Source organism: Hippopotamus amphibius, chromosome 17, assembly GCF_030028045.1.
Source record: "Hippopotamus amphibius kiboko isolate mHipAmp2 chromosome 17, mHipAmp2.hap2, whole genome shotgun sequence".
Lineage (NCBI taxonomy): Eukaryota > Metazoa > Chordata > Mammalia > Artiodactyla > Hippopotamidae > Hippopotamus > Hippopotamus amphibius.
In genome coordinates this window covers 39,036,371-39,052,467 of record NC_080202.1, presented here as the reverse complement: position 1 = coordinate 39,052,467, position 16,097 = coordinate 39,036,371, and the positions used below count along the sequence as shown (strand labels likewise).

The window sequence follows — 16,097 nt, the reverse complement described above, 5'->3', positions numbered from 1 at the left end:
GACGCTAGGGTCGAGGACCTGACCCTTGGATGACCACCACATAGGGAAACGTGTTACCTCCTCCCTCTCCTTTCCCCTGAAAGAAGACTCTCAACAGTTATTTACAAAGATTTATTACAGCACAGGAGCGGTTCAGGCCTGGAGTCAGGGAAGAGGGGAAGAGGGCAGAGCAGCTGGAGGACAAGGAGAGCCTGGCTCCCCCACCGTGTGCCCCTCTAAGGACTTATACTAGAAGGCATTCCTGGCGTCAAAGCACAAACAAAACGCAACAAAGCAGCGTCTGCCAGTCCATCTTCCAGGCACCCAGGCTGGGGAGCTAGTGATGAGGGGAAGATTTCCAAAATGTTGAGGCTGTGGAAAGGATGCCTGAATCCTGGGCCCTGGTAGAAGCCAGTGAGAGGGGTGGTAGCTTGGAATTCCCCAGGGGATGGAGAAGGCTCTATGGGCACTTAAAGTTCTCAGTACCCTCTTTCCCCAGATCTTAGGGTCCTGCCCTATGGGTTTCCTGTGCCCAAGGGAGAGGGTCTGGGGAGTAGAAGTGTGAAGGATGAACCTTTGTCCCCCATTTCCTGGGTTTCCCAATGCAAGCTCTCTCACAACCCACCTCCCACTGGGTGAATGGGGGAATGACTGGCAGGGGTAGGCATCAGGCAGCAAGTGCCCAGAGACACTGGGCATCAGCCAAAGGTGGGCAGACAAGCAAACACAGACCAGCCTTAGTCTTCTAAAAGTCAGAAGCCACAGCCCTAGCAAGTGAGGGGAAGGGTACAAAATAGGGTGGGGACAGAGAGGGTTTCTGGGGAACAGCAATGCCCCCTCCACTTCCTTCCGGAAGATGCAGGGCTGGGTGCCTATGTGCCAGGCTTAGGGTGGGCAGGGCGCTGTGGCTCCTCCCCGGGTTCTGCAAGGCAAGCAGAGGGACTTAGGGCCTGGCCACGTCCGTGAAGATCCCAGCCCCGCCTCCCCAGCCCCCACCTCACCATTTAATGCCGGGTCTTCCACTTGGTCCTCAGAGCTTCCGTCTCTTTGAGGCTCATCCAGAGGAGGCGGGCGCTCCCAGGGACCCTCCAGACCTTGGCCACAAGTTGTCTTCTGCCCAGCTGGGGACGTGAAAGAAGGGATACAAAACACAGGCTCTGAGTACCCATCTGGCTGTCCTGGAACAGGAGCTGAGTCTCTCAGCTGGCTGAGGCTGAGCTTTCTGAGGGTATCATGGTACAGTGCAGAGAGCACTGGACTAAGACAGCTCTTCCAATGACAGGCCGTATGACTTGGATACCTCTCTGAAGGGGATGGTAAGAGGGAAATTGCATGGACTAGCTTAAATAAGATAATAGTTAATACCCTGCAGCCCAGCGCTGGCACCTAGGAGCTACTCCAGGATTGGTGGCAATTGATACTGCTCCTTGGTCATCTTGTCATCTGACCCACTGCTCTGCTGCTTTCCTGAGGGGACAGTCTCCTCTCACCTCCTGTTCACCTGTTCTGGGAGGTCTCAGTGGGAGTTGACTCAACTCTTCCAACTGGAGTTTTGCTCCCATGGCCAATGCCCCCACTGCCGATGCAGAGAGGAGGCCCACACCATTTGGGGGGGAGGGGTTCAAGGGATGCACACTTCAAGCAGAGGTGGTTGGCTATTTTTCAGCCCCATAAATAAGGGGACCAAAACATTTAATGGGCACTGGGAGGGATAGATGTGGCTGGCCTGGGCATGGAAAGAACAGTCCTGGGAGGGGCTGAGATCTTCCTGTCTAGGAATTCTCTGGGCCTTGGGACCCCCTGTGGAGATTTTGGGATTTGGGTTCTCTAGCTCTGAGGCCTTCTTTGGAGGTCTTAGGCCCCTCCCTGGCCCCTCTCTTCCCAGGCAGCTGGGATTGGAGGTGCAGACAACTGCAGTTGGTTCTTGAATCCTACATTCTCCATCTAGACACTAGAGGGCACCCTCTCACCTCCAGCCTAGGAAATAAAAAAGGGGGAGAGAACCACAGGTTCCTGGAGAGGGCTTATCAACCAGCCCTGTGCTTCCCAGCAGAGACCACATCCTGTGTTCAGAATGTGATGGGGACACTGGACGCTCTTGGTCCTCATCTCCTTGCCCCTCCCAACTGCCATGGGTGCGAAGTCCTTTCGTGGGTCTAGCTTCAAACCTCATGTGCCTCAGTTCTTAGGGAAGAGAGGAATTATTAGGGGAAAACTGATTGGGAGGACTGAGTCAAGGATGGGAACAGCACAGCTGTCAGGTAAGACCGCGTGCAAGGCCTGTGGGGTGAGAGGGTGGGGATGTCCTTGTGGTATGCCCGCAGCTTACATGTGTGAGACACTGTGAACTGGGAGAGGGTGTCCCAGGACGTTCAAGGAGGATCCCACCTAACCCTTGGTTGGTGGAACCCAGGCTTCACAGCTGCTTCAGCTTACCAGACCCTCTGCTGCCCTTCAGGACTTCGGCCTGGCTGTCCTCCTCCTCCTCCTCTTCTTCATCCTCCTCCTCCTCCTCCTCCTCCTCCTCTTCTCTTGGGTAGCCCAGCTCCCGCAGCTCCCCCAGCTCATCCTCCTCCTCCGAGGCCTGGTTCTCACCCACATTGCTGATGGACTGCAGGTGAGACTCAGCAATGCGCTGCACGGCTGACACAGGGGAACCGGGAAGGCAAGGGTCAGCCAGGCCTAAGAAGCAGCCCATGGAGCGGGAGAGGCACGTGGCCCAACCCCCAGCCTCCTTCCTGTGGGCCGGCGGGCAGAGCTAACCCCTGCAGAGGTCTAGTTCAAAAGCTAAAGGCTACAGGTCAGCCTGCTGGGGGCCAGACCAGGGCAGAGCAACAGGGGGTAGATTCTTGATCCTGTTTGGCTCTTAAGCTGTGCAAAGATTCTGGTCCCCCAGAGGCTGGCACCAGGCAGCTGCCCACACCATAGGGTGCCAAGCTGGACAAGACCAGGCGGGCACCGCAGCAGCTTAACATTCCCTGGCTGGGAACTTGTCCACCAGCTATAGCCCCCGCAGAAGGCAGAGGGCCTGGGGGCCAGGCCCTGGGGGGGTTGTCCCTTTCTATTTCTAGGGGAGCGCCCAGCCTGCCTAGGGCTCACTGCTCACCCCGATCCTGCCCAGCACCCCATGCTGGGCTTGGTCCCCGCTGCCTGGCACTGCCCCATCATAGATGCTACTCCACACATCTCTGCCCCAGGCTCTAAGAGGTAGGAACAATTCTGAGACCAAGGACATAATCGTCTGCAGCCGGTGAAGTCCGTGCGGGGAATGTGGCATGCTCACAGGCGGCCCCCACAATCTTGACCCACATCCCCAAGCTTCAGCTCCCTCTGCAGGGACCTAGAAAGCAGCAAACACCACCCACCCCCCCAACACCACCAAGGCCTGCCGGGATAGGACCTAGGAAGGGAAAAGTGTGGGCAGCTGGAGAGAAGTTTCCAAACGATGGAAAGGACTTGGCGCTTAGGAGAAAGGGGCCAGGGCTGGAAGACTTGGGAGAATGGCAGGGGTTGAGGGGACCCTGGGAGGAGTGACGAGGGCAGAGGCAGCGGGGGCCAGGAGCTGGGGGGATTGCAGAGCATTTGGGTCACTAAACTCAAGGCCCAGAGACCGGATGCTGACGAGCTAGGGGCTGGGGCTGCTGCAGCTCCTTCTTGATCCGCAGGCAGCCCCTCCCCTCAGCAGCCCAGAGCGGGTAGATCCAGGCTGGAAAGCTCCCTTGTAGGGAGCAGGGCACCACACTCCTGCCAACTCGGGGACAGGCACAGAGAGTGCATTGTGCCTGCCCCGCTGCCCTGCCTCGCCCCGAGCTCCACCCGGGGCCTCCTGCTGGCTCTGGGCAAGCTACCCAGGCAATAAAACGCAATAAATCACCCTGCCCTGTCCTTGGGGACGCGGCAAAGCTTCACCTTGAGCCAAGTGCGAGAGTGCGGCCTTGGAGAGCCCCCCCCTCAAGCCAAGACTCTGTGTCTGCCCTTCCTTGGGGGCCCTGGGTGTCTCCCCCTACAAATCCCCAACCCTGCCAGGTGCTTTCCCTTGCCTGGAAGGGGGCTGAAGCCTACAACACAGTGCCCTTCAGGTTCAGAAGGGTCCTCTGAGGGTTGCGGAAGGGAGGAAGGGAGGAGAGGAGGTGGCAGCTCGAGCAGCCGGGGGAGGAGAGTTCAGTTCTTCAGTTCGTGAGCCACAGCGACAACAATAGGTGTGTGCAGCCCTGTGCCTGCGCCCGCCTGCCTCGTGCCTCTCAGGGCTCTCTGGGGTCTCCCCTTCCCCCTCCTGACTGTCTCCTTCTCTCTCTGTCTCCAGCTCTGTAACCCTGAACTCCCCCCACCCAAGTCTCCCTTTTCAAGCTCCAAGGTCCCCAGCATAGCCCACCCCACCCCCACCCCCGCCCCTTCCCACTGCCCTGCCTCTCCCCACACAGACCCTCCGAGGTCACAGCCCAAAGGGGCCGTGGGGGTGGGGGCCCATTTCTGGCCCTATCCTTTTCACCCCAGCCCTCTGCCCCTGTTTCCAATCAAGAGCCCAAGGGTGGTTCTTCCCTCTCACAGCCACTTGCCCCCCACGCAGCCCAGGATGGGGAGGAGAGAGATTTCTTTTTTCTCTCCTGCACCTTCTCCCTTACGTGTGCTGTGCTTCAGGGGCTGGCCTTCCCCACATCCCTACAGGTAGGAAATCCTTCCAAAAGCTGAACCCACTGCCCACTTGCTGTCCCTGCATCTTCCTGTCCTGGAGGAAGAGAAAGCATGCCTGCCCTTCTCTCCTCTCCTCCCAGTCTCTCTGCTCCCAACCCTGGCAGGAGGGCTGACAGGTGCACATGTTGACCTTGGCCAGTTGCTGGGAAGTCATTAAACCCACCCCACAGGGAGCTCACAGCACACCCTTCCAGTCTCCCTCCCTCCCACCCTCCGTGGGAGGAGGGGGCTGGCCAGGGAGGAAGAGCCTCAAGTGGTAGCTGATGTGGGGGTGGGAAGGCATCCTATGGCTTAGATAGGAAGAGGACCCCCCCACGCCACCTGTCCCACCTTCTCTTGCAGGTGTATCTCCCCCAGCTCCCCCGCTGGAAGCCAAGTCTCCAGGCCAGCCCTGAAGACCCCCTGTGACTTCATACCTGCTCCCCTTTGCACACCTTCCTCCCTCTCCCTGGAATGCCCCTCTGTGCCTGGCTTACCTGTTGAGTTCCTATTCATCCTTCAAGTCCAAGCTTAAACACCCTCTCCTCTGTCACTCTCCCTGACCCTTGGAGGTGAAGGGCCCCAGGAGGGCTGAGGCCAATTCTCACTCTTATTTTGCCCAGCGCCCACCACGGGGGCCTGGCAGACACTAGGTGTTCGATAAGTGAGTGCTATAGGAATGACTTGCCTTTTGATATAGAAAGGAAAAGCAAGAACAGAAGCATCGGTGTGCAGACCTGTGCAAATAGCATGGGAATGGGAGAGGAGAGCAAGGGGTGCAGCCCAAAGAAGGTGCCCTTTGCGGAGGAGGAGGGGAGGTGGGCCATTGCTTGCTTGCAAAGGAGGCACAGAGCTGAGTCTTTATGTGGATGCCTGCTTGTTATATACCTCTTTTCTTTCAACCCCACAACCTGATTTTAAGACCCACGCCACCCTTTTCAGCCTCTGGGCTCCTTCTTTTTACAAGGTCAAATTAAGAAAGAATTGGTCTCTAAGTAGGGTTTGGGAGATTATGCCTCCCCACCGACAAAAGCTCAACATGTCACATACACAGCCAATGTCAGCCCAGTTCCAGGGGTCAAGGGGACAGCCGGACTGATGGGTGGGGGAGAGTACCTTTCAGTGAAGGGGGTGTGTAGGCACAGGGGTTGGTTCTCTTCGACTTGAGGTGATGCCCCTCTCCTGAGGCTCTCTGCTGAAGAAGTGCCAGGTTAAATGGGCTCACAGTGACCGCTTCCCTTCCCCTCCCTCCATCCCATCCCACCAGGGCAACCCTGGGGCAGACGGATCTAGCCTCTGCTCTCGGGTCCAGGCACCACTGCCCCCTCAGGTCCTGCACCCAGGCTGAGGTTCCCTGGTGGCTTTGGGAGGGCCTCCATAGCCATGGCCTGGCTCAGGGCAGGACCCCGGGTTCTGGAGGCTCAGCCCGAGTCTGAGCAGTGGAGAGACAAGGGCAGAGGAAAGACAAGGGCAGGGTGCTGGTGGCACCCTGGCACCAGGCACTCTCACCGAGGTGCCAATTGATATGCTAATATCCTCCTGGGTGGCACCCTGTGTTAGCTGGGAAGGAAGCCCGTCCAGTCCATCACAAAGGGCCCTGGCATCCCTTCCTCCTGCTGCCCCTGGAAACTCACCTGGTGGGGCGAGGCCTCCTCCTCTGAGGGAGGCCACCAGTGAACCGAGCCAGGAAGAAGAGAGAAGAGGGAGAAGGAGAGAGAAGAGAGAAAGAATCCGAATTACTTTCCCCAAAGTCTCAGTCTCTGTGCCCTTTCCTTCCTGGTACTGGGAGGTGCCTGGCCAATAAATGAACCCAGTGGAGTTGGGCTCCCGGACCTTCACCCCCTGCATCTTCTGCTCAGTCTCCTGCTCATGGGACTTTGGCAGGGGCCCCAAGAAGGCATCAGGGTTGGGGTGGGGCCAGGACTAAGGGGAAGGGAAGGGGCCCACCTGGCGAGGAGTGCTCTGAGAGCCGGAACAGCATGGCAGGGGTTGGTCTCCTGCGCCGGATCTAAGGACATAGAGAAAGAGATGGGGGGAGGGACAGGACAGACACCTGCAGCCCACTCCCCACCCCCCACCCAGGCAGCAGGGAACAAACAGTGCTTTGGAGTCCCCAGGGAACCTTTGAATCAAAGACTGTCAGAGCTGAAAGGAACTCCATAGCTCACCCAACCCCCTCATTTTACTGAGCTGAAAACCCAAGGCTCAGAGAGGTTCAGCAAAGAGCTCAAGGCCACACAGCATGCCAAGGCAGAGAAGGAACAAGAAAAACCCATCAGTGGCTCCCAGCCAATGCCCATCCCACTCCACGGCTACTCCAGAACCTCCACCTCCCTTTCTATCTTTCCCTACCAAGGCCCTTCCTCTCCCGTTTTTGAAGACATCAGACCTCGGGACCCGAAGCTGGTTGTGGAAGATGCTCCACGGGCCATGGTACCCACGTGGCCCTGCCCACCTAAGGTTAGCTCAAGGGCTCCAAAGAAACTGGATCCAGCTGCAGAGGCAGGCTGAGCCTGGCACTGCAGGCACCTCCAACCTCACACGGAGGCTCAGGTGTGGGCCTGAGCCCTAGACCCACAGTGGCCTGGGGGGTGGTCTCTGGGGGCCTGGGTCTGGGTCCCTCTAGCAGTATCTCTCAGGCTGCAGAACTCTTCACCCAGTCCTCATAAAAAATAAAAAGTTGCCCTCCTTGATACTTGAGTCAAGCTGGGGGGTGGGGGCTGGGGGTGGGTGGCACTGAGCTCTCCTAATAACTGCCTCCCTTCCCCCCAGCTTGGCAATCAGACCAATTGTCAGTTAATTAGGTCCCCTTGGAGCTCCAGGGAAATGCACAAAGAGAACCAGGTGAATTAAGCTGAAACTGCCACCTCCCTCTGCTAAGCTCCCAGCACTGCCCTCCAGACCAAAGCTGCTTGGGCCCGGGAACCAACCCACCCCGCAAGGCCCCCTATCTCTCCCAAAAATGATTTGGCCCCATTCTCACTGCTCTTTTGGGTGCCGGCAGCATCTCAGCAACAAGTGAATGGCTAGGTTGTTGGGGGAGGGGGCTGGGGGTGGGCAGAACTCTCTTCTCTCCCTCCATCACATCCCACCCCGACCCCCACCTTTGGAGGCCTCCAGTCCCCAGGAAGGCTGTCCAGAGAACTCAGCTGTCTGTGTGAGGACCTCTGACTTCTGGGATGACTGGTCATCACCCCCCCCACCCTCGCCCACCCCCCGTGGTGGCTCTGTCTAAAGGTCAGACAAGGTCCTCGAGACCCCAGCCCAGGCACGCAGGGTGGAACTAGAGAGAAAGCCAGAGCGTGGGGCAGCCGGGCGGAGGTCTGCTCTGTGTAATGGGTCCGTGTACCATGTTTCTCACATCTGAGCGGCACCAGTGGTCCGCGTGGGAGTTTAGGGAAGGAGGACACTGTGCAGGGTCCAGAGGACAGCCCTCCCTCCCCGGGGCCGCTCGGGATTCTCCCGCCCCAGGATCAGGACCGAGGCCCCGGGGCGGGGGGGGGGGGGGGGGGGGGCGGGGAGTTGCACGAGTCTCCAGAGAAGTTCAAGCGCTGCCCCGCGCCCCCGCCGCGTCCGAGGTGGCCCGGGACTCCTCGGTCCCCGTCCCCCAGGCCAGTTCCGACCCCAGAGCTCAGAGGAGCCCGGGTGTTTAGTGGGGGGCGGGGGCGGGGCGCCCCCGGGACTGGGGCACAGCCCCCTTACCATCTCCACCTGGCGGGGGTCGAGCTGGCTGGGGGGCGCGGGCACGGAGAACTGGATCTTCTTGCGGTCCTTGGGGTCCATGGCGGGCGGGTGGGCCGGGCGCGCGCCGCGGGGTCCCGGGCTGCGGTCCGGGCGCGGCTCCCCCGCGCTGAGTGCGGCGGGGACGAGCTGGAGGGCTGTTGGCGCACGGATAAAAATACCGCGCCGGCCAGCCGAGGGCGCGCGGGGGCGCGGGGCGGCCGCCGGCTCCGCTGTCCCGCGGGGCTCCGGGCTTCGCCCGCGCCTCGGTCCCCTCGCGCCCCCCGGGCTCCCCGGCTCGCGGGTCCGGGGCGCTGTCTCTCCCCTCCCGGCCTCGCTCTCTCTCCGTGTCTCTCCGCCCGGCCTCTGCCTCCCTTGCTCCCTCTCCGCGTGTCTCTGCGTCTCTGCTTCGCTCCGTCTCTCCGGGCCGCACCCTCCCGGCCCCAGCCTCGGGGTCCTCAGCCCGTCCCCTCGGCCTGGGACTGGCGCCCCGGGGCTTGGTGGGAGGGCTCGGGAGACAGCGGCCAATGAGCGCCGAGGAGCGTGTTCCCCCGGGGCCGGGAGGAGGGCGGGGAGTGTGAGCCGGGACCGGGGAGCGGGCTGGGGGCCCCCTGCCGTCCCCCCAGAACTTGAAGCAGCATTATTGATGGAGTCCAGCAGGGAGGATAATGGGGGGAGGCCGAGGGGAGAGGGGCAGCGGGGACACGGGACTCTGGCTTTAACCCCTTCCTGACCTGGGTACTTGGAGTTTCACGGGGAGGCCTGTGAGGTCGTGGAGAGAATACCACCAGCGTGTCACGCTGTGAATGGGGGTGTCCTAGAAAGCGAGTGAGCGTGAAGGAGCGGGTTGTGCGTGGGAGGACACGTGTCAGTCATCATGGCAGGGAGTGTGTGAAAGTGAGTGCCAGGGGCCCTGTGGTGCCTATAGCTAGGGCGTGTGTGGGGGGGGGAGGGGGGTCGGTGTGGTGAGAGTGTGTGTGAGTCTATGTGAGTAAGTGTGTCAGTGTCAAGGATGCGGGTGTGAGTGGCAGCGCGTGGGAAGACTGTGGGGGGGGGAGGGGGCGGAGTGGGGGAGGATGTCAGAGGCTGTCAAGGTGATGGGCAGGCTGTACCAGCTTGCAGGGGGGGTGGGGGTACTGTATCCACAGCTCCAGCCTGTACAGTAGAGGGGGATGAGGTTGTGATCCTGGGAGCACTCCCCTGGGGGGGCGGGGAAATGTGTCCCTGCTGTGATGTACCCTGGATTCACGTGTCTGCTGCCTTTTCTCCCCAGATCTAATGAGGGGGAGACAGAGCCAGCCCAGGGGGACAGAGTCGGGGGTGTGGGGGGCAGACTGTATTAGTACACGTGCCATCACGTGTTGAGTTTGGTGCAGGAATAGAGCAGGGGGGAGAGGTGTGTGTGTGCTCATTTCTGAGGTGTGAGCCTCTCTCTCTCTGCAGAGGTGTTTGTGTGTGTCTCTGGAGGAGGGAAAGGGGAGGAGATGGCCCTGTGGTGGGGAGTGTCCCTGTTTATCTGTCCGGGTCCTGAGTATCTTTACTGGAGCCGGTGTTTCCCTCTGTGGGCCTAGGGGCGAGGGCCTGAATGCTTCTCTGTGGCGCTGAGAGGGTGTGTATGTAGATGTGTACATATGTGTGTGTCTTCCTGGGGCTCTGTTTGTGTTGGCTCTCTTCTCTCCTGGTCACGCTCAGGCCTGGAACAGTCAGGCATCCCCCTCCCCCACCCGGCAACTTTTCCACTCCCAGCCCCGGAGTGCTGGGTCCTTGGCAGAGCGAGAAGGGAGCAACAGGCCAGAGGAGTCTTGTGAAAATGGGGTCAGGGGTACAACGCAGTGTCCCAGAGTCCGAGCCCACTCTGGGGGTGAGGAGAGGGTAGCAGGAGGGCAGAGCTTTGCCCATGGGCGCTGGAAGCCCTGGCTGCTCAGGGCCACCCCCCAACCCCCAGGACTGGCTCAGGTCCCGCTGTGTTTGTTGACTTTTATGCTTGTGGGGAAACAGCCAGATGCCAGGTTGTTGGCTCAGGGGTGTGGGCATCTCTGGCAGCCCCTGGCTTGGCCCAGACCCCTCCTTCAGATGGCTTGTGGTGGGGTGTGGTCACGACCAATTTGGCAGTGCAGATGAAGAGGTCCTGAGGGTCAGAAGGCGCACAGCAAAGGCACAGCCCAGGCAGTAACCCGAGTGGCCACTGGGCCAAGATGAGGCTGAGAGGCCTGTGGCTCCCGGTGCTGGTGGGGGGGAAGGTCCTGGGGGGGATGAAGGGGACAGAGGACAGCTGGATGGGTAACGAGAGCACAGGGACAGGGAGGCATCACTACCAGTGGAACCTCAGAGCCCATCCGAGCTGAGAGGGCCTCAGGGACCACAGTGGCTGAGGCTCCTTTGACCAGGGTGGGCTTGTTCACAGAGGTTCTGTTAAAAGGATGGGAGATCTGGCTGTCCTTGAATCAGGGAAAGTTCCCCTGACCCAGGCTGGGGCAGCTGGGAAGGGAGACTCTCCTCTCTTGGGTGACCCTGGAAGATGGGGGTCTTCAGGGGTAGAAGGGAGGGTCTTTGCCTTTCCCCCAACCTTTGCCCAGGCACCCACAGCTCTGGCTGCTAAACCCTGGGGCCAAGAGCGATGGCGGAACCTGGCTGACTGAGGTACAGGCACAAGGGACAGACAGGAAGGAAGGATGACAGAGACAGGAGGTGAGAGAGAGAAAGGAGGGGGAGGTAGGAAACATCGAAAAGAAACAGCGAGAAAACACATGGAGAGATAGAGAGACAAAGGGAGAGAGAGAAAGCCTCACGACAGAGAGAGGCAGGAGACAGAGATGGAGAGAGAGAGTAAAAATAGCTCAGCATTAAGATAATTGCAGCTCACAGCTCTGCCCTCCGTTAGGAATTAAATGAGGTTTTATTACTTTGATTTTTCTCTCCTGGATCCTACGCGACTTCTCAAGAACTTGGGGAAAAGTTTTTCAGGTGGGCGGTCAGGTGACGGGGGCTGCGTGGGTGACAGGAGGAAGGGAAAGGGACTTCTGGGAGCTGGGGGAGGTGTGGGCAGGGGCAAAGAGTGGGGAGGGGCTGGTGAGGATGCGGGAGCCCAGCAGGGGCTGTGGGAAGTGGCCAGGGTCAAGCACGTCCCAGAGAGGCTAAGAAGCAAGGGGCCAGGGTGACCTTCATTCTCTTTGACTTAGAATTAATCATATGCAAATGAGATGTAAAAATAATATGCCACTCCTCGGTTATTATTCTTGAGTTAGAAGCACGGGCGGCTGGGTCCAAGGAACAAATTCAAGACCTTGTTTGACTTAACTCTGAGTGAACTATTGGTCTTTCTGCTTGGACTGACAAATAAAGTTTGTCATAGGATGTCTGTTAAGGTATAGCAGGTCTGAGCACACCATTTTGAGCATACCATTTCTCCTTGTATCATTGCCTGTTGCCTGCCACAGTGCCCAGCATGCAGGAGGCACTACATTCTACCCTTCTCTGGAAGTGTGAAGCCTTTGCTCTCTTTGAAGGAGGTGGGGAAAGCGGACGATCGCGAATATTCCCTCCCTTCTCCCAAACAAGATATAGTCTCGTGGACAGAACATAAGCTATGGAGTTGGACAGACCTGGGTCGAAATCTTAGATGTGTAACTTACTGTGTGACTGTAGACAAATTTCTTAGCCTCATAGTGCCTCAGTTTCCTCGGGCCTCAAAACCCACCTTACATGGTACCTGTGACGATTCAAAAAGATAAAACTAATAAAGTCCTCAGCCCACCGCAGGACTCCTGGTCGGTATTCAATAAAGGTTCCAGCTTCTCTAGAGCGCTAGGGGTGCCGTTCCGAAAAGGGCCAGCAGGTGGCGGAGTCGGCCAGGGTTTGGGCTGCTGCGCTGCTGGCATGGCTGGTCTGTAGCTGGGGCATCACACCCCTGACCTTGGTACCACGGAGCTGAGTGGAGCTGGCTGTGTTGGCATGTGGCAACTGGAAGGGAGGTCCCCGGAAGCCCCGGGAAACAACCTTAGAGAAGCCAGGGAGCGTTAGCTGGGCACACTGGAGCATCTTTCCCTGCCACTGCTGGTGGCAGGGAGGGGAGGGGGCACAGGAAGGAGCGGCTGGGGATTCCAAGACCTGCCTCTGGGAAAACCCGTGGACACAGAGAGGAGAGGGCAACGGCACCCTCAGCAGGGACATTGGTGACACCGGGACAGGTGGGCAGTCATCTGAGACATTCATTGACACATAGTCATTCATTCATCCATCACCCAGCCCTTTGCCCATTCAATGAATTCACATCGGGTGCTTTTTTAAAAATCAGCTCTATTGAGTTAGTTTATGTACAATAAAATGTACCAATTTTAAATATACATTTCTATGAAACATTTCTATACAACACGTGACCACTATCAATACAGATATAGAATATTTTCATCACCCCCAATGTTCTCCTCTCCCCCCTCACTGGGTGTATCGTAACTCTTAGCACACTATTTTGAGACTTGTCCTACCCACCATCTGTCTTTGCATCATCACCTGCCTGCCATAGTGCCCAGAATACAGTAGCACTACATGCTGTAGAAGGGGTGGATTGAGGAATGAATAGATAAATACGTCATAGAAATTGGCAACAACGTGACATATATAGAGCATTTACTCTGTGCTAGAAATTGGCAACACGTGACATATATGGAGCATTTACTCTGTGCTGGGCACTGGGCTAGGCTTTTTATATGTATTATCTCGTTTAATCCTCCTTAGATTCACTTCACGTTACAGATGGGGCAAATGAGATTCAGAACTTTTGCCCAGAGCCTGGGTTCAAAGGCAGACCGCCTGACTTCAGAGTTCTCACTCTTACTACGGCCTTTAATACATTCAGGATGGGAGAGAAGAAGATCGCTTGCATGCACTGAACTGGGCTTCTCTCTTGCTCAGCATTGGACGAGGTTTCTCTCTCTCAGCCCAGTTTGGATCGATCTGGTTGGGAATCAAAAAAAATCAATGTGCGGAGGCTGCCCTCTGGTGGCAGACATGAGTACAGCGGTATCTGTGCCCTCTGGCGCCCCCAGGTGGGATGCTGTTGAGAAGAATGAGCAAGCCGGCAGCCCACAGCAGGGGAAGCCTCAGCCCCGGGCACCTGGAGACCCCCTGCTCTGGCCACTGCCTGGTGCCCCCCGAGGTGCCAGCTGAGGCTGCCCCCGAAGAACGCCAGCTGCCGGAGCCTGCCGCCTCCCACCCCCTCCACCAGCCTCACACACACTCCAATCCCGGTCCAGTCGGCTGCTTCCATTCCCTGAAGAAGAGGCCCTAAAGTTAAAACAGCTGTTAATTTATAAACCAATTTTTCCGTGACTGCTTAATAAATCGCCAGCAGCTGCTCTGCCCCCCCTCCTGCCCAGGCACCCGGCCCTGAGGGCTGCATGGAGAAGCTCAGAGCTGCCAGCCTGCCCCTCCTGCCTCCTTCTCCCAACTCCCCAACTTGCCCCCAATCTCTGAGGAACTGGTCTTGGGTGGGGGAAACCCAGATGAAACCCAGCTTCTCTGGGCTTCAGTGGAGTAGAGAGGGGAGGATGATTTTTCTGCATCCCAAAGGCCATCCCTCCCAATGCCCTGCAACCCCTAATCCAGGACTCCCAGGCCCAGAGGGTAAGTGTCAAAGGTTTTCTTAGTTCTGGGGGAGATGAGGTGTCCAGATTCCCTAGAGAAGTTCCCCTGAGCAACTGGGAGGTAAAGGGACCCTGGACTCATCCCTGAGTGCACTGGAATCTCAATTCCTGTATCCGGGTGGTCCCCCTGACAGATGCTAACAGACTGACTGACCCTGCTGTTCTCTCAAGGGGTGGGGGGTAGGAGGGGGCAAGGAATGCTGGGATAGCATCCTCGCTCTGGGGAGATGCCCACACACACTCATCCCCAGGATAATGAGAGGAGAGATCTGGGCCTCCAGAATATTCACTTTGCCCAACTTCCACTAGCATATAAAAGGCACCATGAAAACCCACGCAGGGCGGGGTTCTTGTGAATGGCAGACAGGAGACATGTTCTTTGCATCTGCAAGTTCCAAAGGCACCCAGGGTGAAAGGCCTGCTGCTACTGTGTTCCCTGACTCTGCTGGGCGAGAGTGTCAATGTGGCCATGCCCCTGTGGCCACAAGGAGCTCAGCAGGAAAGGGGGAACAGTGTGGTAAAGCACACCAGGTCAGGAGTTCAAATCCCGGTCTCCCACCTACTAGCTGTGTGACCTTGAGCAAGTAACTTAACTTCTCTTTCCTTCCTCGGTGTCTCCATTTATAAAATAGGGATAATAATTACAGAACTGTGGTGAAAATTAGGCAACCTGAGACACACCAAGTGCCTGGCACATAGTAGGTGCTTACAGTAATGTGACAGTATTATCTTTCTCATCCCCCTGCTGGAAAGAGCAGAGGCTGGATCTTCTAGCTCCCTACAAATAGCCAGTCTTGGGGTGGGGGTGCTCAGGAGATTTCCTGGGGTGGGGGCAGGTAGGTATTATGGGGACAAAATTAAGAAAAAAACAACCAAGATTCCTGAGCTTTATGGTTCTGACTGGGCTCTCTCATTCTGGGCCCTTCTGTTCCCCCTCATTCCTCTACCCCTACCTGCTTCTGACTCAGGTGACCATGGCCTTTCCCCAGCCTACTTCCTGGGAAAGAAGGAAAAGCTTCCAGCCCACTTCAGCTCCTGGAGCCCCCACCTCTCAAGAGGCAAGTTCTCTCCACAGTCTGTCTAACCAAATTCCCTTCCATTTCTTCTCTTGTTCTAGTAGCTGTCATGACCCTTTCCTGCCCCACCCCCAGAGACCTGCTGGTCTCTGCTGTCACGCAGGCTGGGTGTGAGCCTGGTTCTGCTACAGCCTCCCTGTGTGCCCAGAGCAACTTAGTCAACCTCTCTGAGCCTTGGCTTCCCCAGCTCTAGAATGGGGAGAATCTCAGAACCTACCACCCAGGTTGTCGTGAGGGTTGAATGAGACACTGCCCATGAATTTCTTATCCTTAGCACAGGGCCTGGCTCTCAGCAGGTGCTGAGGACATAGTGGTGGAGAGAGAGGTGGCAGAGTGTGGTGGAAAGAATCCGAATGCCAGAACTGGACTATCTTGGTTCAGATCCCACTGAGTGACCCGGGGGGCAGGTTGCTTAACTGTCTAGTGCCCGTGTTTCTCCATCCATAAAAGGGCCCTTGGTAGAACCTACGTCACCGGGGGGTTGTGAGCCACCTTGAATTCTCAGAACAGGCCTCCAGCTAAACAAATGTTTCCCAGAATTAACAGTATTGTGAGTTGCTGTTACTATTATGGGCCCCACTGGAGCACTGACCCCCTTTAGTCCTTGCCCCACTAGGGGTTTGTTGATGGCAGAAGGTTGGAGGGTGAGCAGAACCAGACTGGAGACCCTGGCATTGGGGATCCCGGCTCAGGACAGGCCCGCAGGCTCCACTTCTTCAGTGTTCCCACCTCTGACATCCCCTAGACCCTGGCTTGGGCTCAATCAGGAGGCACAGCCCTCTGCCTCCCTGAGTCAATGGTCCTGCAAAGCCGCCAGCCCCCTCCCTGTGCCCAGGTCCTGACTACCTCCCAGAAAAAAAAGCAGGGTCCCGGGGGCCCACTCAAACCTAGGGCTGCTCTGCCAGGGTGCCAGCTGGTGCCCACGCAGGCGGGGCAGCAGTTTGATCATGTGGAAAGAGAAAGCTAGAGGGACCCCTAGGCTTGGTGGCCTCCACCAGAGACAAGACAA

The 16,097-nt window shown here is 57.8% G+C and overlaps 1 protein-coding gene across 1 annotated transcript; it reads right to left on the bottom strand.

Moving 5' to 3' along the window:
• Window positions 1-96: 96 nt before the first annotated feature.
• Window positions 97-8,433, bottom strand: PPP1R1B (protein phosphatase 1 regulatory inhibitor subunit 1B). Its single transcript, XM_057716257.1, has 7 exons — window positions 8,353-8,433; window positions 6,598-6,658; window positions 6,285-6,307; window positions 5,767-5,842; window positions 2,416-2,622; window positions 981-1,100; window positions 97-901 (listed from the first exon to the last, which is right to left on the bottom strand). Exons 1-7 carry the CDS (start codon window positions 8,431-8,433, stop codon window positions 852-854), a joined length of 618 nt encoding a protein of 205 aa, XP_057572240.1. The 3' UTR covers window positions 97-851.
• Between the last annotated feature and the right edge of the window lie 7,664 nt (window positions 8,434-16,097).